Raw genomic sequence first — 24,675 nt, forward strand, 5'->3', positions numbered from 1 at the left:
TCTTGAAAAAAAAATAAAAAAAATAACACAGGCTTGTAATGACATGAGGGTGAGTAAATGATGACAAATTATACCTATTTTTTGTGAACTATTTCTTTAATATGCAAACAATTGTAACAAGCCAATCACAAACCGTAAATGGACATTTTCTGTTGCAAATGTATTACCGATGAACTCATTTTACAATTCCTATTCTCACCAGTTCCTCACACTTTCAAACAGTTGTGAGTTTTTTGGTAATAGTGGCTGTCTGCGTGTCTAAAGGTGCTGGTATTCTGGGATTGGTGCAGCACAGTGTCAATCACACACAGAGGCGTCGACGGCACTGGACGACGCACAAAACAAAAAGGAAACCGACAACACAGGACACATTTGGACGTCTGAGTTTGACTGCTGGTGAGGAACACAAACCCCTCCACAAATGTCTTCTGAGGGGGTCCATGAACGGAGGTCTCAGCTGCAGGCCCGCTTCAGACTCTTTGGCATTCATCACCAATTAGTTGAAATATTTCTTTTCATTTAAATTTATATAAAAATTAGTTTTGAATTGGGAACAAAATAAGTAAAACATCAGACACAGAAGCTCTACTTCCCACACCGCTACGTACTGTAAATTCACAATAAAACGACTTTGTGTTGAACCCGTCCTACTAAAACTCTATCTGTACATGTCTATCTACTTTGTAAACCCCTTTGTTTTATTCTCACACACACACTTACTTGCGCTGTATAACAGCGACACAAACACACGTTTTGTCTCAGGTACCTTATGAGAACAGATTCAAGTTCATAACCATCGGCGATCAATCAGCTCACATGAAATCATTTAGCTCCGCATCCAGCGCAGCGGCCATCTCATCAGCCTCTGAGCTGCTGCCCTCCTCATTGGAGTCTTTACTGGAGCCGCCACAATCATCATCCTCATTGTCATCTCTGGCCTCTTCCAGTTTTCTTTTGTGGCCCCTAAAGATAGAAAATACAGAGGCGTAGGTGAGTGATGCTCACTAGTCAAAGAATTTTAGAGAGAAATGCTCATTAATTCATAGTGGTCTGGTTGCCAGGGTTGTGTGTTGAGCATGGTTGAGTCTGACTGGTTGCCTCTGCGCATGAATACTGCTCCTGAGTAGATGAATCATTTGAAATGTGACGGCCTATTGACCAGGCAAAGAATTCATGTTTAATGCTAATTGTCAAAAATAGCCCATCAATCATTACTCTGCCTGGAAGAATATTCAGGTCAGCAAGATATGCTTAAAACGGACACGTTTTTCCTTTGACTTTTCCCGTGTACAGGCGGCACCATTGTCAAAACGATCACCATTCACACGGATCCGCGAAAACGACTAAAAAACGCTGTATTCTGCTGCCAGGCCAGTAGATGGCGATGAAACACTATAGATTGACCACGTAATACGCATGTGCATGACACCATCGTTTCAGAGATTAGTGTCTTTGTTGTTTAGATGAGAACGGGTTTCAAAGTGCAAATTTTTCAAAACGGTCTCCAAGTTTGCGTTTTCAGGCACCCAAAACGCAGTTGTCGTGTAAATGAACGGCCAAAACGCACAAAAAGTTTTACGTTTTTAGTTGATAACGGTGTCAAGCAAACAGCCCTTCAAACTTTTATTCCGCAGGGACACGTTAAACTGATGAAAAGTGACAGCAAAGACGTATAATGTTACAAAAGATTTCTGAAATGATGTGCTTTTGAACTACAGGTTTGGAAAGACTGAATGGATTTTCATTTGTGGGTGAACTAACGCACCCTGCAGTAACGTGTTAGAAACATCAGCTTCACATGCATGAAAGCCATTCGTATTGACACTGACATACACACACAACTACCTTGTAAGCCAGTTTTGAAGAAGATATAATAATGCTCTGCCAGAGCTAAATAACCGATGGCTGTCATTATATCTGCTGATAGTACTGACAGCTGCTTTGATCACTGGACAGTATATGTCTCTCATTTAGTGTAATGATGAATCCACTACCACATGCTGATAAAGAACCAGTCTGACTACATGAATAAAAGATAAAAGCAAAGGAAGGACAGAAAATGGAAAACATCAGAAAAGAAAGTCAACCTGACAATGGAACAGACCATGTGTTTGATATTATGGACCGAATATGTGGGAAAAGAAGCTCAGTATTGCTCAGTTCACATCACCTAGCATAATTATAAGAAATAAAAGCAAGAAGTTTGTCTCACAAAGTTTTTAAAGCCTTTTGAGCATTGCAGTGTTATCATGCAAGTACACTGTGCATGTAAACAAACGGCAGACTTAAGTTTAACAGTGATTCATAGCACCACACAAATTTGAGTCTTTCATCTTCGATCAAACCACAGACCAAAGCACAATGCTGTTATTCAGACTGCCATTATTCCACAGTCCTTTTCTTTATGTGATATTTAATGTGGGTAAATGTGAAATTGGCTATAACTCCAAGAATAAAGAAGAATATGAAGGTAATAAAAAAACTTGTGAAAACTGCACATGGGAGCAGTTTTTCATCATTAAAAAAAAATTATGAAAGCGAAAACTAACCAACAAAAACATTCATTAAATGATAACTAAAAATGGGATTTCAAAATAGAATTGCATAAAAAGGACTTGTTTGTCATATTTTCAATCAATGCTTGATTCCTCTCTCAAGTTGCACTTGATTTTTTACCACAAGGTTTTTAAATATAATACAAAGAAATGAAAATGAAAAATAAATAAATAAAAATTATGCCCCAGTAAATCTAAACTGAAAACAAAATAAAATAATCTAGTGAAATTATAATATCAATGGTTTCCATTCATTGGTCTGTCTGAAAGAAAAATACAAATACATTATAAATCACAGATTTAATCAAGTTTGAAATGATCCTCTTGTCTAGCACAAAACAAAAAGTAAATTGACTGAAGCCAATGAATAATTTCACCTCTCCCACATACACAAACATAGTTTAATACACATGGTTTGGTACCGAGAACCACAAAGTTTTACTGGTATTGGTGGTGACTACTGAAAGTTTTGAATTGTGACAACACTACTTCAGACTACAGAGAATTGCTGTGTTATTGATTTGTCTGGAGAGTTTTTTGACAATGCCTCAACTCTTACCCACCAACTGTCTGTGACCCTGCTGACTCAACAACACCCCACACAACATGTCTGAAAATAATATGCATGTTTTAGATGCCTCAAGAAAGACCACTTTCCCCATTGGGAATACTGCTGTCAGGCTGGAAAACCAGCAGGACAGATGGATGGTTTCTTTTTAAACTGCAAATAGACGCTAATGGCACAACGGCATAAAGGAAGGAATATCCCCATTTTCAAACAAGCTGTCTCCCTCCCTCAGTCTTTCACTGTCTAAAAGAAACAGATTACATAAGCACAAAGGCTTATGAGGAGGATGTGACTGCAGAGCTGTTGAAACTCGGCCGGCTCAGAGTTTGTTCCCTCTGAATGCACCTAAAAGATTTAAACAGGACAGAGTTCTCACAGCCAAGAGAGAAAGAAACAACTAGAGAAAAACGGTGCAGTGACGAGGAGAGAAAGACAAATATGGGAGGACAAGACAGAGAGAATGAAAAATGTATAAAGAAAGTAAAAATAAATTCTCTTTCATCTGTGGAAGCCAAAATAAGATTTGTGGAAAACTGAAGAAAGGTAAGTAAACGATGAAACGAGTTGTTGCCTGAACTATCCTTTTAAAGCCACAAAAGAGGCATTCAATAAACCGTGGAGGTTTAATGATGTGCGTTCGATTAAACCCACATGGCTTCATTCGTTCTCATACAGCCACGTGTTAAGCACCAGGATGGGGTGTATTGACTGAAGATGGAGGGAGGGTAATTGATGGTCGTACATGCATGTAATAGACAGCGCTGGTCAATAAGTGTCACATTTTGTCCTGATGCATCCTCAGGAATAATTGTGAAGATGAGGTCAGAACGGGCGAAGATCAGCCAAATGAGTGAATGAGGCATGAATGTTCCCAATCACCATTCAGAAGATCATTTCAGGCATTATGGATTTTATTTAAGACAGACCGCACACACTCCCGGGTACTGTGGCCCATCAATTACTTGGAAAAAGCATCTGTTGGGATTGTAGCTTGAACCAAAAAATAGATCAGAGAGCTTTTGTGTCAACTAAGCACACAGTGCAAATAAATAAATAAATAAAAAGAGTTTAAATGTACACAAGCATCATCACTGCATCACTGTTTTTCCTCTGTGAGCACCCACCAAAATCAATGTTTGTAGCTTTTAGTCCGTGTGCGTTAGGTTTGGGGTCATCTACACTATCGTTTAAAAGTTCAGGGTCAGTAAGAACTCTTATGCTCATTTACTTAATCAAAAACACAGTAAAAACAGTAATATTGTCACATTATTATAATTTAAAATAACTATTTTCTAGTTGATTATATTTTAAAATGTAATTTATTCTTGTGATGGCAAAGCTGAATTTTCAGCAGCCATTTTTCCAGTCTTCAGTGTCACATGATACTTCAGAAATCATTCTAATTGGTCAAAAAACATTTATTATTGTAATCAATTTTGAAAACAGATGTGCTGCTTCATTTTTTTTGTGGATACGGCGATACATTGTGTTTTACAGGATTCTTTGATGAACAGCATTTATTTGAAATAGAAATATTTTGTAGCATTTTTGTAGTCACTTTTGATCAATTTATTGCATCCTTGCGGAACGTTTACAAAAGAAACTGCGAAAGATTAATGATCTTTGATGCAACATTCTGTGTGAATAGGATATATGTCAACACAGGACCATTTTTGTTCAACTATTTCATCTTATCCTTGCCTTTAAATCCTCATTTGAGTCAGCTGGTCTGGGTCACTAGATGCTCTTTAAACGGCAGGATGTCAGAAAGTGCTGTACGGTCTAAAGCACTGCAGAAAACAGCAGGAGTCTCAGTCTTGTGGACTGACCTGAAGCTCTGATGGCTGTAGCAGGTATTTGTAACGGATTTAAGGCTCAGTGATTTTAAGATGGCTCCAATAACTTGTAATTAATTCAACCACACTGTGCAAAGCTAGAGCTTCTGATTTAAATAATAAAATAGAGAGAAAATAGCAGTATTGCAATGCAGCAAAAAGGACAGTATGAATGTTTTAGGTAAGTTTAGTTTTTCAACAAGTAACTGCTAGTAGATAGAGGAAGTTGGTATGGAAGGGGTATGCATAATGGTTGTTTACTATACACTTTTGGAAATGCAATGTCACTTTAATTTATGGCTCTATCCCTCTCCATCACTCTCCCTCCTGTTATTCTGCTAGGAGGCTTCCTGAAGTGGATGTTAAGCGAGTATAATGACCAAATAACTTTTTTTTTGTTTGTTAAATATTTCTATGAATACACTACCGTTCAAAAGTTTGGGGTGAGTAAGATTATTTGTTAAGAGAAATATAACAAAAAAAATTGCATTTCAAATACAGTAAAATGCTGTTCTTTTAAACTTTCTATTCAAAGAATCCTAAAACTGCACCACTTCCGGTATTTTGCTGGTTACTCGACACAGGTTACTTAAAATAGAGTACTCTAACTTTATTGACTAATCGTGACAACCTTAGTTCACATATCATGTCTTTTGCGCGCTCAAGTTCGTTATTTCAAATGTAGGAGCGCGGCAAGCAAACTCATAATGGAAGCGACAGCGAGATGAAAAAATCTCCAACTTTTCAGAATGCTGAAGCGCACCGCAGGTCATGTGACAAGAACCACCCAATCAGCTTGGCCCTTCCCGTAATAACATTGAACGCTCAGTCAACATGATGTGGAGAGCGCAGTTCATGGTTGCATAGCAACGACAGACTCCACGGGAGCGCAAGCGCTTTGGAAAAAAGGAGACAGTGGCACATCCGCGCCTTCCACACGTTTTTAGACGCGATATGTGAACGGGCCCCTTAGTCAGCATAAGAAACTTCTTTTAAAAAACACTTTTGAACGCTAGTGCATATAATTCTAAGTCTTAACCGCTGAAAATCACCTCACACAAAAACAGCTTTGCACTAAACAGCTTAGAGAGAAGAGACCCTGGAAAAACATACCGTCACACTTGACATGCTGCCAGCACTTATTAATTTAAGAAATTTAAAAAGAACAAAACTTTCGAGCTCATTATAAGCCAATTAAACTCCAGCCCTGAAAAAATAAAACACCCATAATTAACACAAATGCTTATAAAGCCAAGTTTCTTGACACTGCTCTCATTAGAGTTTATGTAGGACAAATGATTGTTCCAACATTACCCCGGTGTGACAAGCAAAGCGAAGATTAAACAAAACAACAGATGAGCCGCATTCCATAACTTCTAATAAACATGTATTGGTGATGTACATGTATTATTCAAATAAAATTTGCTGGCAGCTGACAAAACAGGTCATAAATCCTATAGATTAGTCATCTTATATTGCCAGACAGAAATGTAAGTCATTGTTCTCTATAAATTCGAAACAACATGAAGGTGAATAAATGATGAAAGAATATTTTTTTTTATTGTTGGGTGAACTATCGCTTTAACACAGCGTGAAATTTGCACCGTTTGGTTCATATCGTGCTTCTAAAGAAACATATTTGCCGAAATGTAGCTCCTGCTCAGAAGTGCAGTACACAGGGAAACAATAGAGAAAGAGAGAGGCAGATATGAGAGGGAGGAAGTCCATGCACCTTCTCATCCATCATCTCAACAGCCGTTCACAGTGTTTAATCTATCACAGGTCTGTTCTGGGAGGACATAAAAAGAAGCTGGCCCTATTCAAAGATCATCCATTTACCCAGAAGCCCCCGGACATAGCGGCACTGATACATCAATTACAGCATGCATTAGAAATGCAGCTACACTCATCTACAGTAAGGGGGGAAAAAAAATCACCATTTATCGACAATTACAAAGTAACTAAGGAGTGATTGCTGCGGAATTTCTCATTTATCTTTATTTAACCACTGGAATAAAATATGAATATGTATGTCCACAAGGAACCTCAGATTTGGAGAGCGTTGCTCACTAACACCTTCATTAAGCAGTCAACGGGCAAATTATTTCTGCCTCATTAACTTCATAAACGTGCCATTCATACCTCACTCTAGTGAAATCATCATTAGCGAGGAAACAAGTGAAAGGATCTTCCAAACGGATCCCATGGGACATTACAAATCCATATCCATTTTAATCTACGTTCACTTCATCCATTGTTTGTTTCCATGGAGAACGGACCCAAGACAAGGGCAGCGGTAATTAAATTAGTTTGGCAGTATATCATACTCTTATTCTCGCTCTATACGCCTTTAAAATCATGCGTGGCTGTTCAGAGAGTTCTGATGGATCCATTAAGAGTGCAATAATGGGCTTCTGTGTGTTATTTCACAGCCCATAATATTCACCAGCTGAGGAGATTGAATGTAAAACAGCACCTAAAGGTCTGTTGCCATGGCATTAAGTGGCGGCCTTACGCCTCGAAAATCCTCTGAAAGCGGTTGGAGGAACTACACAGTGTGCAGATGGGTGAAAGCTTATGAAGCTCAAGGAAATCCATTAACAGCAATGTTCTAAAAGCACCATCTTTAATACAGGTTTGACAACGAGAAGAACAACTTACTGTATGACGTATCAAGCAGTATGGTGATGAAAGGGATAGTCCATCCAAAAATGAAAACTGTACATTTATACACCCTCATGTCGTTTGGTTCCGTGGACTTTCAATAGAGGGACAGAAAACTATATAAAATATCTTCAAGACGAACAAAAGTCGCACAGGTTACAAAAAATGACCGATTTTTTGAGGTGAACTAACCCTTTAATGCCTTCTAATTTTCACAGCATATAGTTTGTTAAATGGCTTTCTTTGTCAAATTTTGTCAATAGAACATTGCTGTTAATGGATTTCCTTGAGCTTCATAAGCTTTCACCCATCTGCACACTGTGTAGTTCCTCCATTTATACACCCTCATGTCGTTCCAAAATTATAAACCTTTATTCATCTTCGAAACGCAATCGTCCCTCCACTGATAGTCCATACCACCAAAACTATAAAACTAATCCATATGACCCGAGCAGCAAGCCTTTCTCAAGAGGGCCGTGCGTTAAAAACAGATTTAATTTAGTCTTTTATTCACAAATAAACATTGATCAATGTACAGCACATCAAATATGGTAAACGAAAGCTTAAATGTGTGTGCTTGACAAGCAAGAACCAATGAGGTTTGTTCTTGTGTGGTAAGAAAGTATATTTGCGCATCCATTTACGGTATTTGATGTGCAGCTCTATGAATGTGTGTTGATCATTGTTTACTGTATATTGTATGTTGGAATCAACTGCGTAATTGATATGGATTTCTTTTACAATGTCTTCATGAACTTGTGTCAGTTTTGGTTGCGTGGACTTTCAATAGAGGGACAGAAAACTCAGGTTTCATTAAAATATCTTCAAGATGAACAAAAGTCATTTTTTTTAGGTGAACTAACCCTTTAATGCCTTCTAATTTTCACAGCATATAGTTTTAGTTAAATGGATTTCTTTGTCAAATTATGTAAGCACAATTCCTTTAGATAAAAGATTTTTAAAAGGATTAGAAAAGTGTGTTCAATTTAAGTATCCAAACTTTCGACTACTTTAAGGCACAAGTTAAAGACATACAGTAGTCCTCCAATACTGGATTTAAAAGATGAAATAGTATAATTTAATATATTTGTGCAAGCATACGTGATAGTGCTCAGCAGTATGCATTGAACTACAAGACTCATGCTGATTTCTCTAGAGGATGAGCATTGTATGCGTGTATGAGCATGTAAGCCTAATTTACATGGAAAATTGACACTTTATCAATAAAGACTTACAGTACAGCTAGAGGGACAATCCCCAAGGAGCAACCCAGGGTTAAGTTCTTTCAAGATCACTATCCAAAAAGCAGCGTGGACATTCCGCCTCCTTTTGTCGCCATGGAAAAAATAACAGCAAACGGACTTGCAAAGACGTGATGGTGAGTAGATGACAAAACATTAAATTTTGGGTGAACTACGGGACTCATTCCTTATCTGGCTTTAAGAAAAAAGAAAGCAGCTTCACTTTAACTCTTCCCATTAAAGCATTCATTTTAAACACTTCAAAACAAAACACTCAAGAGCCAAGGTTACGTTTGGATTATTAAAAAAGGGATTTCATTCCCCAAAGCAAAATATCTAAAACAGTACTGCTGTTGTAAAACATTTCAAAATGTTAATTATCACGCTAACAGTCTGCTGCATATCCCATAGTGTTCCCGAACAGTGCTCTGTTCAGACTAATAATTAATTAATGAAAGCTGATGATGAGCACTTTCGAATACTTGATTCTGTTCCGTTTCTGAACAAAGCCGTCAACGTGAAGAGGCAGGGGAGGAATGCGTGTACACTTTCGGTGATAATTAAGTTAATATGGCGACTGGGGCCTTTTTACAGACAAGCAGCCAAAATTAATGCCCATGAATGAGTGTACACATACACCAAAAAAGACACACAAGTATGGAGAGACAACAGTTTTCATCTCTCCTCCCACAACATGCTCTAATTGGCCCTCAGGGAACCGCTACGCTCCGAATCCACGCGACGACACCACACATTTATGTTGCAGGAAACACGTCTGAGAATCTGCAATCCACATGCAATCTAAAGTGAGACATCTGTTGTCCGTATGCATTTATTCAGCAACACGGCATCTGCAAAAGCATTATATTATTGTATATTTATATTAGATGAGTGGTAATTATTACTGGTATTTGCTAAGACAATTGTCACAATTACTACAACTCATATTTACGGATTTTGACATTTCATAAGTGTTGAAGCTAAATTAGAATATTCTTAAACTTTAGTCAGCATTTCACCATTTAGTCAATATTTCATCAAAATTTCAATTTAAACCATTTAAATACTTTCATTATGTCAATTTTTTATCTCGTCTAGGGCCGTCACTTGATTATTTTGGCCGATTAATCGGGTAATTGGTTGATTATTTTGATGATTTTTGTAGTGACAAAAATAGAACAATGGTCTTTAAAATGACTTAAAAACATATATAACAACAATTGGGTAATAATAATAATTTAATCAATAACTGTTAAAATGCATAATGTAATCGATAAATATGCTTTTCACACAAACTAGTCGTCAGTAGTCGAAGTTTAAGTTCTCAAGGTGAACGCATACCTTGACGCTAGGAGTCAAACAACTAAAAATCAAGTCAGGAATCTTGGTGTGTCTCTAGAGTCAGACCTTAGTTTCAGTAGTCATGTCAAAGCAATAACTAAATCAGCTTACTATCATCTCAAAAATATTGCAAGAATTAGATGCTTTGTTTCCAGTCAAGACTTAGAGAAACTTGTGCATGCTTTCATCACCAGCAGGGTGGACTATTGTAATGGACTCCTCACTGGCCTTCCCAAAAAGACCATAAGACAGTTGCAGCTCATACAGAACGCTGCTGCCAGGATCCTGAGCAGAACCAGAAAATATGAACATATCACACCAGTCCTCAGGTCTTTACACTGGGTCCCAGTTACATTTAGGATTGATTTTAAATTATTATTATTACTGGTATATAAATCACTCAATGGCCTAGGACTTCAATACATTGCAGATACGCTCATAGAATATAAAACTAACAGATCACTAAGATCATCAGGATCAAGTCTCTTAGAAATACCAAGGGTTTACTTAAAGCATTATACCAGCCGCTTCTGGAACCAGCTTCCAGAGGAGATCAGATGTGCTCCTACAGTCACATTCAAATCCAGACTCAAAACACATCTGTTTAGCTGTACATTTACTGAATGAGCACTGTGCCACTGTTCGTCTGACTGTTTGCACTATATTTTATTTCTTTTTTATTCTAAACTGTTCTTATTTCTTTGAATTATTTTAATGACTTCTATGTAAAGCACTTTGAATTACCATTGTGTATGAAATGTGCTATATAAATAAACTTGCCTTGCCTTGGATGAACATTTAGCTCAAAAGGTCCTATCACTAGCCGCGTTTCCATTACCCTTCAAATTGCGCAAATTGAAATTGCGAATTGAAATTACGCTCAATGGAAACACGTCAATTTCGCAAAAACTCCCATTTATCGCAAAAAAGTTTTTACGCTCGCATGAGGAGGTTTTTCAGGCAATTCGAAAAAGGAATATTTCGCAAAACTGCAATGGAAACAGTTTTTGCGCATTTACAGTCACCTGACTTAGAATACGCGGTGTGTTTGGGGTCCGTGGTATACGCAAATAATAATAGGCTAATAATTATCATCCTTATTGTAACATTTATTAGGCTACATATTTAGAAGATGCTTTTATCAAAAAAAAAAGGAACAAAGCAATTAGTCAAATGTCATTCATAATGGTTAGACAATAATAATACAGGGCTAAGATTATCACAAATAAACATTTGCGCAATTAACATTAAACAAAGATTTTGACGCATATCCAAGTGTTTGTGCAGAGTGTGGAGCGCGCTGCAGGCAGGGAGACGCGGGCGCGAACACTTGCGTTTTCCTATCAACAGTGGAAACAACTTAAAATACTCTATAATTTCTGGTCATACAGAAAATAATAATACATTATTCGCGCAACTATGCTTTTATTTGTGTAAACTCACAATAACAAGAAAACGTTGTGCTTTTGTAAAATAAAAGAAAACAATCATGCGCGCTTTCATGATCTCCGTGAACTGTAGCGCGAGAACTGAAACAAAGTATAGCCTATGTAGGCTAAAGCTTGAAATTTCCACTTTAAAACGAACAAATTCGAATCGAAAGCTAATACCTTCTGATTATGTAATCCGTATGAAAGGTGCATTTCTCTCTAAAGGTGCATTCGCGCGGCGCGCCTCAGCGGAGATGGAGATATGTTTTTAGCCGACACTAATTTAGAAAACAACGGTTTATTAATAAAATTAAAATGCCTCGTTATTCTTTCAGACACATTTATTGTCATTAGCCTATAACTCACCTAAAGACATCTTTTCAGTAGGCTGTGGTTCCAGAGACATAGGCCTAAATATGGCTCTTCTCATTCAGCACTGCGGGAAAAATATAATTTTCAGGTTCTAATTTGGCCTTAGAAAACCATTAAAATCTACTTCTTCTTTTTTTTGTATTAAGTTGTGAATATTTTAAATGTTTAATAAAGGGGCAAAAAGTCATAAACAAACATCTTAAATTTAGTCTTTTTTTTTTTTGCGCAGCATTTGTGTACAGTTCAAATTTAAAAAAAATTGGTGTTCAACTTTGCATTAAAAAAAAACAACCACCGTTCATTTTACGTTTTGCAATACGGGTTAAATAAGGAAAAACGAATGGACACATGCAAATGTACACTGACCGTTTGTACTTTGGACAGAGTTCTTTATTAAATTCATAAAAGAAACAATAGGCTACAGGAATACTGGATTCTAAACCTCAAAGAAATGCCACAATCAGACCTCGGAGCAGAAATGAGGGAGAAACACCCAGAAACTCCTTATGCCGTTTGCAGTATACGGGTCTTTCCCTGCCATTAATGCTTGGATAACACAGTAAACACACCACGTCTCCTTCTATTAATAATAATGTCTATTGTGGTGGTGGCTGTGATTTAGGGATATAGGCTATAAACCTACCCGTTGATGTTTAAATGACTTATCGCGAGAGGGAAAAAAGGACGTTGTAGTCGCATAACATCAGTAAATGGAAACGCCGTCATTTCGCAATAGTTTTTTATTGACATTTAGAAAAAATCGCAAAAGTTTTGCGCAAATCTGTAATGGAAACGCGCTAACTGTCATTAAATATTTGAACAAAAAAAAAACATGTGGACAAAACATGCAAACTCAAAGAAGAGTTTGGACTTTTTTTTAATCAAGATGAACCGAAATGCATATTTAGAAACTTGATGTATTGACATATGACGACGTATTTCTACGAAAGATGGACTCTCGTCTGTGTCACTTTTTTTTTTTTTTGCTGATTACTCAATAATTCAGATACATTTTTTAAAACCAAGAACTCAAATTTAATCAAGTAATTAGGACATCCTATTCATGGGGAAAAAAAATCCATCAGTAATCCAGTAATTGCCAACCTGATAGCAACTCCAGCATGTTCTTCAAAGCCAGATCTTAAAGCATTAGTCGGCTCCGTCCAAATTAAAATCTCGTCTGGCTCAGTCTCCAATGGCTTCAACTTCCAATAAAAAGTAGCCAGATAGGCTTCATAGACTGAAAATCAAATATAAGTGTTAGGTTGCCATAGAGATAATGAGTACATGACAGATACTTTTTCTGGAATCGATCACAGGATTTGCCGTAAGAACAGCGAGAGTAAGGGTCAAAGACCCAAGGGCTCTTTATTCACACGTGTCAGCCCTGTTTCATTAGCACCGAGCACAAACTCAAAACCACCACTACAGACTTCCTCCCTCAGGTTTCAACCTGACGATCCAGAAAGTTAAAGTGAGAGAACTCCCAAAGATCTGCTTGGTTTCCTGCGGTTGTTCAGAATCTGAGATGATGGACTGTGCTCTGGACAACTATGGTCTCAGAGATCATTAAAATCCTAAGCAGGCAGGCTGCCTCATTGTAGTTTAAATGATGAGATCTTTATGTAGAACAACGCTCTCGCTCCCTTATTGAGAGGTCCTAAATCCAAGGCTAACTTTCTCTTGCCCTGAGGACACAAGATCAGGAATTTCCTGTCGCTGCCATCTTGCCAGTGTCAGAACAGGGATACTCCTGATAGGATGTAAGGGGAAGTGGCAGAGTTTGGCGCTCCAGGGGGGAATGACGCCTCTGATCACTGCGCAGTCCTTCATGAGGCGAGTCCTGCCCTCAGGCATCTGCCAGCCGATGGTTCAGAGAGAATCTCCCAGGGCTTAACATGGTCAGTGTTTTCAACTTACGGCTGATTCATAACTGTCTGCTTTACAAATCTGTGGGGGTTCTTCGAATAACATTTTTCAAATATGAATAACATAACTACAAATAACATTTTTCATGATTAAGGGTCAACTGATTAAAAATGATTTGAATGCACAAAGGACAGAAGCTCTTTCTACATTTTTAAGCACGTTTTAGTAGTTCATATAGACAGTTCTGCAGTGTGTTTTATATTAATTTCAACAAAAAAATGTTTTCATTATATTAATTTAAACTACAATTAAATAATAATGAAATTAATTAATTTTTTTCACTATACAATAAAAAATATACAATGACTAATACTATTTCTAGAATAAAAAAAGAACATTAATATTTATATGCCAATAAAATTGTTACCAGATATGTGTGCCATCAATCCTGGAAACAAATTTTCAAATGTTTTGTATTTCACCCCCATCTACAATATTACATGAGAAGCTAATTCCCTATAACTTTTAATGGACCGTTCAATGAAATCACTTACTGTTCAATAAAATCTGATCATATGGGTTTAACACATTCAGTCCATTTACTTAAATAATAGTAATAATAATAATAATAAAAAAATAAACCCAATAAACAAACTAAAAGAAAACGGAACTTGGTAACAGTTTATTTTACAGTGTTCTTGTTACACATTACATAGTTACTATAGTAATTACTATAAATTGTGCCTAATTACATGCAACTAACTTTAACCACACCCTAATACTACCCTAACCCTATAGTAAGCGCATGTAGTTAATTATTATTACTCAGTCCTCAAATGTATAATTGCACTGTAAGGACACCTTCAAATAAAGGGTTACACTTTATTTGAAGGTATGTAATTATACATTTAAGGACTGAGTAATAATAATTAACTACATGTGCTTACTATAGGGTTAGGGTAGTATTAGGGTGTGGTTAAAGTTAGTTGCATGTAATCATGCATAATTTTTAGTTATTACTACAGTACCTACATGTAACATGTGTAACAAATACACTGCAAAATAAAGTGTTACCAAATAAAGTGTAACCAAAAACTTCTATCTGGGTCTTCAAAGAAAAAGAAAGGCTTACATACATATTGTATGTAATATATCTATCCATTTTGACATTTTAACTGATTTTAAATAATACGTAAATAATATGATATAGTTTTGTAATAGTGATATAGATTCGCACAATTCACTTAATGTCGGAGTGCTTCTTATGAGGCTACTGGCTGTGACAAATAATTATTTAAATGAGGGCATAAAAATAGTTCAGATTCCTCCTTCAGAGTAATTCAGTGTGGGTTTTTTAGTTCTCATTTTATTGTCTCCTCAATTAGCACATTTTTTTTTTTAAAAGGGGGAAAAAAAGTATGAAAACCATTTGAGATGAAGCACATCATGTCATACATTAGGACACCGCTGTGACATGTCAACGGCCCACTTGCAGTAGTGCTTGTTAGGGGTGGGGGGAAAAATCGATTCTTAGATGCATCGCGATGCGGACGTGGACGATTCTGAATCGATTCACTAATGTCAAAAATCAATTTTCAAAATAAAATAAAATAAATTTTTAATATATATTTATAATAACGTAATACTGACGGAACGCAAAAGACGAAACTCTGAAGCGCGGAAGTGCAGTGCCCTGTCTGTGGCGTGCACATAACAGAGACGCGATGGCTAAACGCGAAATCCAAACACCCTCCGCGTTAAAAGCTGACGTGTGGAAATATTTGGGCTTCTATGAAGTTGAAGGGGGAAAGGAGCTGGACAAGAGCCACACTTTTTGTAAGCTTTATAGAATAAAACTAAAATATTTTGGAAACATGATGAAGCCATCCGACACGTTTCCACCCAGGAGGAAAAACACTCGGCTGTAGGCTACCGGTCGTTGTTATATTATTAATTTACTACAAGTATGCTGCTAGTTCAGCCACACATTTATTTTCCTGTTGGTTCTTTGCAATGTTAATAAAAATATATTGTACGTTAATTCTTTATGGGTCATTACTTTGTACTTTTAAAGCAAAGTATTTATAGTCACACACACACACACACACACACACACAAAAAAAGATTCAGATAATCGATAATCGCTTTAGCATCGAATCGGAGCCCTCTGAATCGTAATCGAATCGTGAGGTGCCTAGAGATTCCCACCCCTAGTGCTTGTCAGGTGACCACATGATGACAGGATCATATGGCACTAGCAGCGAAATTCATTCTCTCAGAGGATGGGCTGGTTGATTTATTTCATCAGCATCCCACATGCACACATTTACATCACTCCAGTACGCTAAAACACCCATAATTCAATCTGTTCCCGGTTCTTTGTTGAAACAGCAGTCACATCAGCAATATGCTTATAAACAGGAAGACTAAACTAATTTAATGTGTTGCAGAGACGACGACTCGCAGCACTGTGAAGACATGAGGGCATCCTTTCACTCTTACCGCAACAAACAAATACACGCATGAAGAAAATCAAACTAATAACATCCCACCACAGCATTGTTTGTGCAGCTCTGTGATGCGAATGTTAATTCATGCAAATTTGATCCTTTTCACGCTTAGATAATAATTTACTCATTAGCAGACATTAAAATAACTATTTTTCCCACTCAAAATGTAGTTGATTGCTAATAGATATAACTTTAACTATACTGTATGACTTCATCAATTCTTCCTTTTTTCTTGTCCTCTAAATGTCGCTACCCATTTTTATGCATTTTTATGTCACAAATAGATCAATAGTTTTTTTTCAACCAATAGTTCCAATAGTGTCTAGTGCAGGGGTTCTCAAAGTTTTGATAGGTGAGGGCCAATTTAGGAACCCAACATTGAACTGAGGGCCGCCAATGGGGCGGGGGAGAAAACTGGAAAAAAAAAAACTGAAAAGAAAATCCCATTTGAAATTATTTTAATGACCAGGTTGCATCTCTACAGTTTACATTAGTTGCAATAAACACATTTTAATTCATAACTGAGGCTAAACCTGGCAAAACTTGTGAAAATCTTGGGGGGGAGAGAAAGAAACTTTTAAAATAGAAGCTTACCAAACAAGTCATCATCATCATTCATTTCTATCATTGCTTGTCAGTCGCGTTTCCATTATTGCAGATTTGCATATTATTATCTATCTTTTTTAACCCGTAACTGAAAAATGAACGGTTGTTGTCTTTTTAAAACGCAAAGTTGAACACAATTTTAATTTGAAATGGCTACACCAACTGCTGCGCGAAAAAAGTATATCGACAGACTTTTTCAGATTTTTGTTTAAATGACGTTTTGCCCCTTTATTAAACATTTTAAATATTCACAAATTAATATGGGAAACATGTCGATTTTACTGGTTTTCTAAGGCCAAATTAGAACCTGGAATTGATATTTTTCCCGCAGTGATGAATGAGAAGAGCCATATAGCCTATATCTGATCTAGCCTGATTTATAGGTGAGTTAGCCTATAGGCTAATGATAATAAATGCGTCTGAAAAAACAGCGAGTCATTTTAATTGTTTATTAATAAACTTATTGTTAAGTGTCGGCTAAAAACATATCTCCATCTCCGCTGTTAAGCAGATGCGCTTTTAGAGAGAAATCCACCTTTCACGGATTACATAATCAGGTATTTGCTTTCGATTCGAGTTTGTTTGTTTAAAAGTGCACATTTTAAGCTTTAAATAGACATAGGCTATATTTTGTTTCAGTTCTCGCGCTCCAGTTCACGGAGACCATGAAAGCGCGTAGCCTACTGATTGTTTTATTTTATTTTACAAAAGCACGTTTTCTTGTTGTTTACACAAATAAAAGTAGTTGCGAATAATGCATTATTATTTTCTGTATGACCAGAAATGATAGACTAGTTTAAGTTGTTTCCACTGTTGATAGGAAAATGCAAGTGTTCGCGCCCGCGAAAAATTTGAAAGGTAATGGAAACGCGGCTATTAATAAGCTTGACATTGTTAAGATTATTATTAAGTCACATTGAATATTGATTACTTGGTTAACATACCCTTTTAAATTGCAATGGGATTTGTGGTGCTGGTTTCGGTTGGCCACGATTCCTATTCCTGTGTAGACAACCACTGTTCCTGGTGGCCTTGGGAGTGAGGTCAAGTGCGATTGGTCGGTCGGACCATGTAATTACCGCTTATATGCCTATAGATGCCGCTAAACACCACTTAACTGAGATATTCATTTTTTCAAAGCAATAGTTTTAACAGTTTTACAGATGTAATCAGATGTTATCGCGGGCCGCCAGAAATGTTTCGGCGGGCCGCCATTGGCCCGCGGGCCGCACTTTGAGAACCTATGGTCTAGTGTATAATTGATATTCAAAACCAATTTTGTTTTATTCCTTATTTATGACACAATAACTTTACCAAAATAACACTATTTATTATAAATGCTTATATTAATTTTGCCATTATTGTTATTATTATTAATAATAATAATGAAAACCTTAACAATTTATTAATACATTTTTGGTGTGTAGCATCTTTCTGATGTTCTGTGAATGTGGACTATATTTGTAATTTTCATTTTTCTGAATATTATCAATAATGAAAATTACAATTATTAGTTATTTTGATTTCCATTATTAACTATTTAAACAATTTTATTAATAATAAATCATCCTTTTTAAATGTAAGGTGTTTTTTTTATTATTATTATTACTAAAAATAATAATAATACTTCATTTACAATAATTGATCTATTTTGTGTGCAGTATCTGATGTTCTGTGAATAACTGGGTGTGGGTTGAACAATTATAATTATTTCCATTAATATTATTATATAATTTATTAATAAATTGGTGGTTTTTGTGTGCGATCTGATGTTCTGGGAGCTGTGGTTGGCCTGTGGATCTTGATGGTGAATGGGTAGCGAGGCGTACTGTACAGAGAAAAATGCTGCTCTGTGTTTGTTGTCTCCACTGGACCTGCCTCAGACTAGATTTAATGATGAGAACATCCCCTCTGGGGAAATGATAAATACTGGGCTGAATCAATCCTGTCATCGATGACTGAACAACATGAGCATCGAGAGGTCAGTAAAATGTGCTCTGCTGCGCTTCATCTCGACTGCAGCTGAAGACAGTTTAACTGAACTAGGGCTGGAACTAACAATTATTTTTCAATTAATCGAATAGTCTAAGGAAGAAACATGGATTTTTTTTTTTGGAGTACCATCAGTGTGACAGGACGGGACACAGGGTTTGAGGGGAGGGGGTGTTCATATATTCTCAATTTTCAACATAAATTGGTTGTGAAGAAAATGCAGTCACATATTTTTCAGAATAACTCTTTAATTTAAAAATTTGTGACACATGGTCACTGAGCGCATAACTTTACATTACTTTGCCAACTTAAATGCCTGGTGAACAAGCAAGCTAGCTTGCAAATTACGTAGCGTTAGGATAATGTTATAAATCAGGGATGTGATTGTGCGAGTGAAAAAAAGCAGGACATTTTTTTAAGACCCAGCGTAAAGCACTTTTCACTTTTTAAACCCCTGAATCAGCCATTTACTGCATGAACTACCAGGAACTGTGATGAGTGACACACATGGAAATATATTTAACAGCTATAATTTATTTCTAGTAATACAAAACAGGACTTCTTAACTTATCTTTGGGGAAAATGTAAGGGGCGATAACTGTTCTGTAGTTCTGTAAAGAAAACAACTGTGTTTCCAATACCGATCAATCTCATTCAGGTAATAAAATTCCACTCAAACTTCTACAATAGGAATAGGCAACATAAAATGTTTTTTTGTGTTTTGGTAAACTGCACATCATATTCTGGCTACACAGATAAAAACAACCTAAGAACCATTTATGAATTATATTAATGCTTTTTACGCATTAGAAAATGAAGACTACACAATCTTATCAGCATGATGAATAAATTATATTAACTGGAATAAACTGTACACAGAAAGGGAGCAGAGAATGTGACCGATCGAGCTTTGCGTGCTCTTTATACGGCGCATAAATGACCTTTTACGTGCATCCAATAAGCAATTTAGCGCCGCAGGCTACATATGATATGCACTTTTTTTGCCTACCAGATGTACGTATTACTTTTGTGTATAAAAGAGCAAGCCTAATAAAAGCACTCGTGCTATAGGCCTAGATACACAGTGCCAGGAACGATCGTGAGGCTGTCCATAACTTGGGTCTAGCGCGAGTTTAAGCACGCACAAAACTCCCGTTAAAAATCACAGAAACGTGCAACATGAATCTTACATCGAATCTGCACTTTGTTGTTTATGATGGAAGTCACAAGAATTCAGTCAGCGCACTGAACAAAACTATTCGTTTCAGCGATGACTAATCTGAATGCCTCTGATTGGTCATCACGCTCAATAACTCAACGGAAACGTGTGCGATTGGTTAAAGGGGTCATATAATGGTACATGCACTTTTACAAGTTGATTGTACTGAAATGTGTGTTGGCAGTGCCTGTACACAACCATCATATAATGGTAAAAATCCATCCAGTGTTTTTGTTTTAATCTCCTTATATGTTTTCCCCTGCCTCAAATTGAGCCGTTCGTTTTTGTGACGTCAATAAAACGGACGCCCCTCCCGCGATTGTTGATTGACAGCAGTGAATCAACACAGACCCGCCCTCGCTCGTCCTGTCAATCATAGTCCGCGTGGATCGGCGCGGTCATTGTTGATATGCCGGAGCACTGTCTATGAGCAGAATGGCGTCTAAGCGATTGTGGTGTTCTGTTCTTGGGTGCAATAACGAACACAGCAGTCATTTTAATGTTCCTAAATCCGAACCGCTGAAGACGCAGTGGCTGAGTTTGTTTTCGAAGGGAATATTCCCCACGAGCAACGTCAATGCTCTCATGTTTGCCGAATCATTTCTCAGTGGACTGCTTTATAAACGAGGATCAGTATAAAGCTGGTTTTGCTGAGAAGCTGCTCCTGAATAAAGGATCGGAACCAGCTATTCGTCTTCCTGCTGAACCTTCAGAAGAACTAAAGTGAGTGTAACGTTTTATTAATCTTTATATTAATATTTATATAATCTTTGCAAATCTCTAGCTGCACGCTTCACGATGAATGCGTCGGTTTACACTCAGGGTACATTACAGCATGTTTTCTATGTACAACGTTCTCAATATAATTCATAATCCCAGGTTTATACTGAACAACGCGTTATGGTTATTGTGTTATTGTGTTACAAACGGTGTATGCGCAGAACAGAGAGGCGGGCTGAGCAAAGCTCATTATCATTTAAAGTCATATGCACTGAAACGGCGTGCTGAAAACAGAGCTGTTTTTGACCAGGTAAAATAAGTGTTTTCTTACAATACTAATGAGAATTTTTAATTAAAGTATATTACAAACTTTTAATTTAGACCCTAAAGAATCATACTAGCTTGTACAAAAATGGCATTATATGACCCCTTTAAAATGCTCAACGCTGCAAAACGAAATCTGATGGAAATGCCGTAGTCGGATGGATCGAATGAACGTTAAGTATTGTAGTTTGTTTAACTAATATTATCACTTAAACATTCTATTATATAAATATTTTGAAACAAATTACAATGACTTTTCCAAAACTTCCAAACACCCCGCACCACCCCCGATTTTATTTTTATTACTGATCTGCATGATTCACGTTGGATCATGATTTTAGGCTGAAATAACCGGAATTCCGGATTAATCCGGAAGAATCACATTCCTGATTAATGTCACATATTTTCCAAAGGTAAGCAAGTCACACACACCTTTGTGTGACTCCTGTTATGGCAGTATTTTAGAGTAAACACTGGTCATAATCTAACCACAACTAGGACAAAACTCATATTTACTGTATGAGTGTCTTTAATTTCTTCATTCTGCCAACCCCCCCCCCCCCCCCCAAAAAACACAGTCCAGTACATGGTAAAATCATGGTAAATTTTTGTAAGCGTTGATTTATAAACGATTCTGATTACAAATCAGGGGAAAAGTTTGAGCATCTTGCCAGCAGACCTAGTGACAGCAAGAAAGTTGATATAAACTGAGGATGAGGGGCACCATGGTACACATTAGTGTCTATGACAATAGCGTTTGCATAACGGCTTGATCAGAGTGCTTTAACGTCACTGTACACTTAATCTAATAGCTTTAAAAGCGCTCACTTCAGTGTGAGAGAACAGGATTTAGTTATGCAGTAGAGTCAATTAACTTTTCAGAGCTTTTCATTTAAACAGTTGTTTCGGCAGCGGACGCTAGCCTTTTGCCTTTAGAGCACTGATGCACCACTAATGGAGTGTCTCAGTGTTTACAAGAGCTGATAAAAGCCCACTGGTATTTTCCTTTTGGTAAACAACATTTTAGTCAATAGCGTGAAACCCCTTCAAGTACGAAAAAGAATGAAAAGCTCTGCATCATAAATCACAGAGAAGTGAGCAACAGCAGGTCAGTTTATTTAGCATCTGTGTATTCTGCTTAGTACAAATGCCGCAGTCAGTGTTGGTTATTTCTGTATTATAAGACTTATAGAATGCAAAATAAAAAAGGTAATTGCGACTTTTTATCTCACAATTCTGACTTTTTTTCTCACAATTGCGAGTTTACATCTCGCAATTCTGACTTTTTTTCTCAGAATTGCGAGATATAAAGTCAGAATTGCGTGATATAAAATCGCAATTGCATGTTATAAAGTCAGAATTGCGAGATATAAAGTCAGAATTTATTTTGATATAAAGTCGCAATTGCAGGTTATTAAGTCAGAATTGCGTGAAATTAAGTCGCAATTGCGTGTTATAAAGTCAGAATTGCGAGATATAAAGTCAGAATTGATTGATATAAAGTCGCAATTGCGTGTTATAAAGTCAGAATTGATTGATATAAAGTCGCAATTGTGTGTTATAAAGTCAGAATTGATTGATATAAAGTCGCAATTGCGTGTTATAAAGTCAGAATTGTGAGATATAAACTATTCTGAGGGGAAAAAAGTTAGTCTTTTTGCCCCCTTAGAATTGGCCTGATAACTCGCAATTGCGAGTTTATATCTCACAATTCTGAGAAAAGATGTCAGAATTTCGAGAGATAAACTCGCAATTATGTGTTATAAAGTCAGAATTGCGAGATGTAAACTCGCAATTGTGAGAAAAAGTCAGAATTGTGAGATAAAAAGTCGCAATTGCGACTTTGTTTCTCATAATTGTGACTTTATATCTCACAATTGCGACTTTATTTCTCAGAATTGCGACTTTATATCTCGCAATTGCGACTTTATTTCTCAGAATTGTGACTTTATATCTCGCAATTGCGACTTTATTTCTCACAATTCTGACTTCATATCTCGCAATTTTGAGATAAAAAGTAGCAATTATTTTTTTTATTCAGTGGCGGAAACAAGCTTCCATAGGATACAATTATTTATGCTTTTGCATTTAATTTCAGTTTTGAAATAACCGTTTCCCTAAATATTTCCCCCATTCATTTTCTCCATAGGCATTAAAAAAAAAAAAAAAAAAAAAGACAAAGCGATCTAAGCTATGAACCAAACTGTTAGATTTTGCTGTATTTGGCCGAGCAGTGGTTTGGGTGGCTCGCCAATGTATTAGATTTCTCCAATACATAAGTAAGCTTGACCAGAGTTCTTGTGGGGAGAAGAATTTATTGAAGGTTTGTAGTGTAGCAGTCCTTCAGCAGCGATGTTAGCATGTCGCCCTTCAACAATCTTAACCCAAAGTTCTGTCTGTGAGACAGAACTTTATACATGAAGACAAATGGGCTACAAACAATAGAAAACTGTTAGGGCCTCCCACAGGAGATCGATCTACCCTGCAATCTACTCTGAGCAATGCGGTTTCTTTGTCATTCACACCAATCAGTTTCTGTGGGTCATACACCTGTATGGGCCATTCAGTTTCTATAGGCCATACATCTCTATGGGCCATTTGGTTCACACCTTTACAGACACAGATAGAGTTGATTACATCTGAGGCACAGTAACAATGTAAATGCATCTGACTAAAGTTAACTGAAAATACACAAAATCTTTCAAAACCATCCAGCTTCAAGATAAGGCATTACATTATCCCATTTGATTCAAGCATTTAAGGTAAATACAAATTTTAAACCATCAAACAAATGTTCATACAGGCACCATTTCATGAAAATCTAGGACTTTCAAACACTTTTTCCAGGACCATTTTCCCTCCAAAAAACATAATTGACTATTTCACGCATTCTCTTCACCCCACATAGAATATATAAACAGAATATAATATACTAAATGAACACAGATAGACAGAATAAGGAATCAACTAAGAAATAAACTAGAATTATATTAATTAATATTTTTATTATATAAAAAATAATTATAATTAAAATTTTGATGTATTATATATTTAGCTATTATACGTATTAAATAAATACAGCCTGTTGGCAACAGCCTTGAACACCATGTAATGACATGAGATAAACCCTACTCTTAAAAAACCCCAACTCAGATTATTAATTAATTTCCCGTATTTTAGACACTGGTTGCACTGGATATACCACATGAATTTCAAGTCGTTCTGAACATAAACACTTCTTTTGGAAGTGTAACAATGGCTTCTCTTTGATTGATGGATCTCTTTTCAGTAATGCAGTACTTCAAATGTCAAGTTCACATTTATTTCTATTGCACATTTAAAGGGTTAGTTCACCCAAAAATGAAAATTATGTCATAATGACTCACCCTCATGTCGTTCCAAGCCCGTAAGACCTCCGTTCATCTTCGG

General features: G+C 36.6%; 1 protein-coding gene across 1 annotated transcript in view; it reads right to left on the reverse strand.

Moving 5' to 3' along the window:
• Positions 1–443: 443 nt before the first annotated feature.
• The window catches only part of ctdp1 (CTD (carboxy-terminal domain, RNA polymerase II, polypeptide A) phosphatase, subunit 1), a 117,985-nt gene continuing 93,753 nt past the window's right edge, over positions 444–24,675 (reverse strand). Inside the window, exon 13 of the mRNA XM_056254574.1 lies at positions 444–963. Coding sequence (XP_056110549.1) covers positions 813–963 — 151 coding nt within the window. The 3' untranslated portion in view covers positions 444–812. The remainder of the gene's footprint in view (positions 964–24,675) is intronic.

The sequence above is a fragment of the Rhinichthys klamathensis genome, unplaced genomic scaffold (genome assembly GCF_029890125.1).
Source record: "Rhinichthys klamathensis goyatoka isolate OS25496 unplaced genomic scaffold, OSU_Roscu_1.1 h1tg000111l_1, whole genome shotgun sequence".
Classification (NCBI taxonomy): Eukaryota; Metazoa; Chordata; class Actinopteri; order Cypriniformes; family Leuciscidae; genus Rhinichthys; species Rhinichthys klamathensis.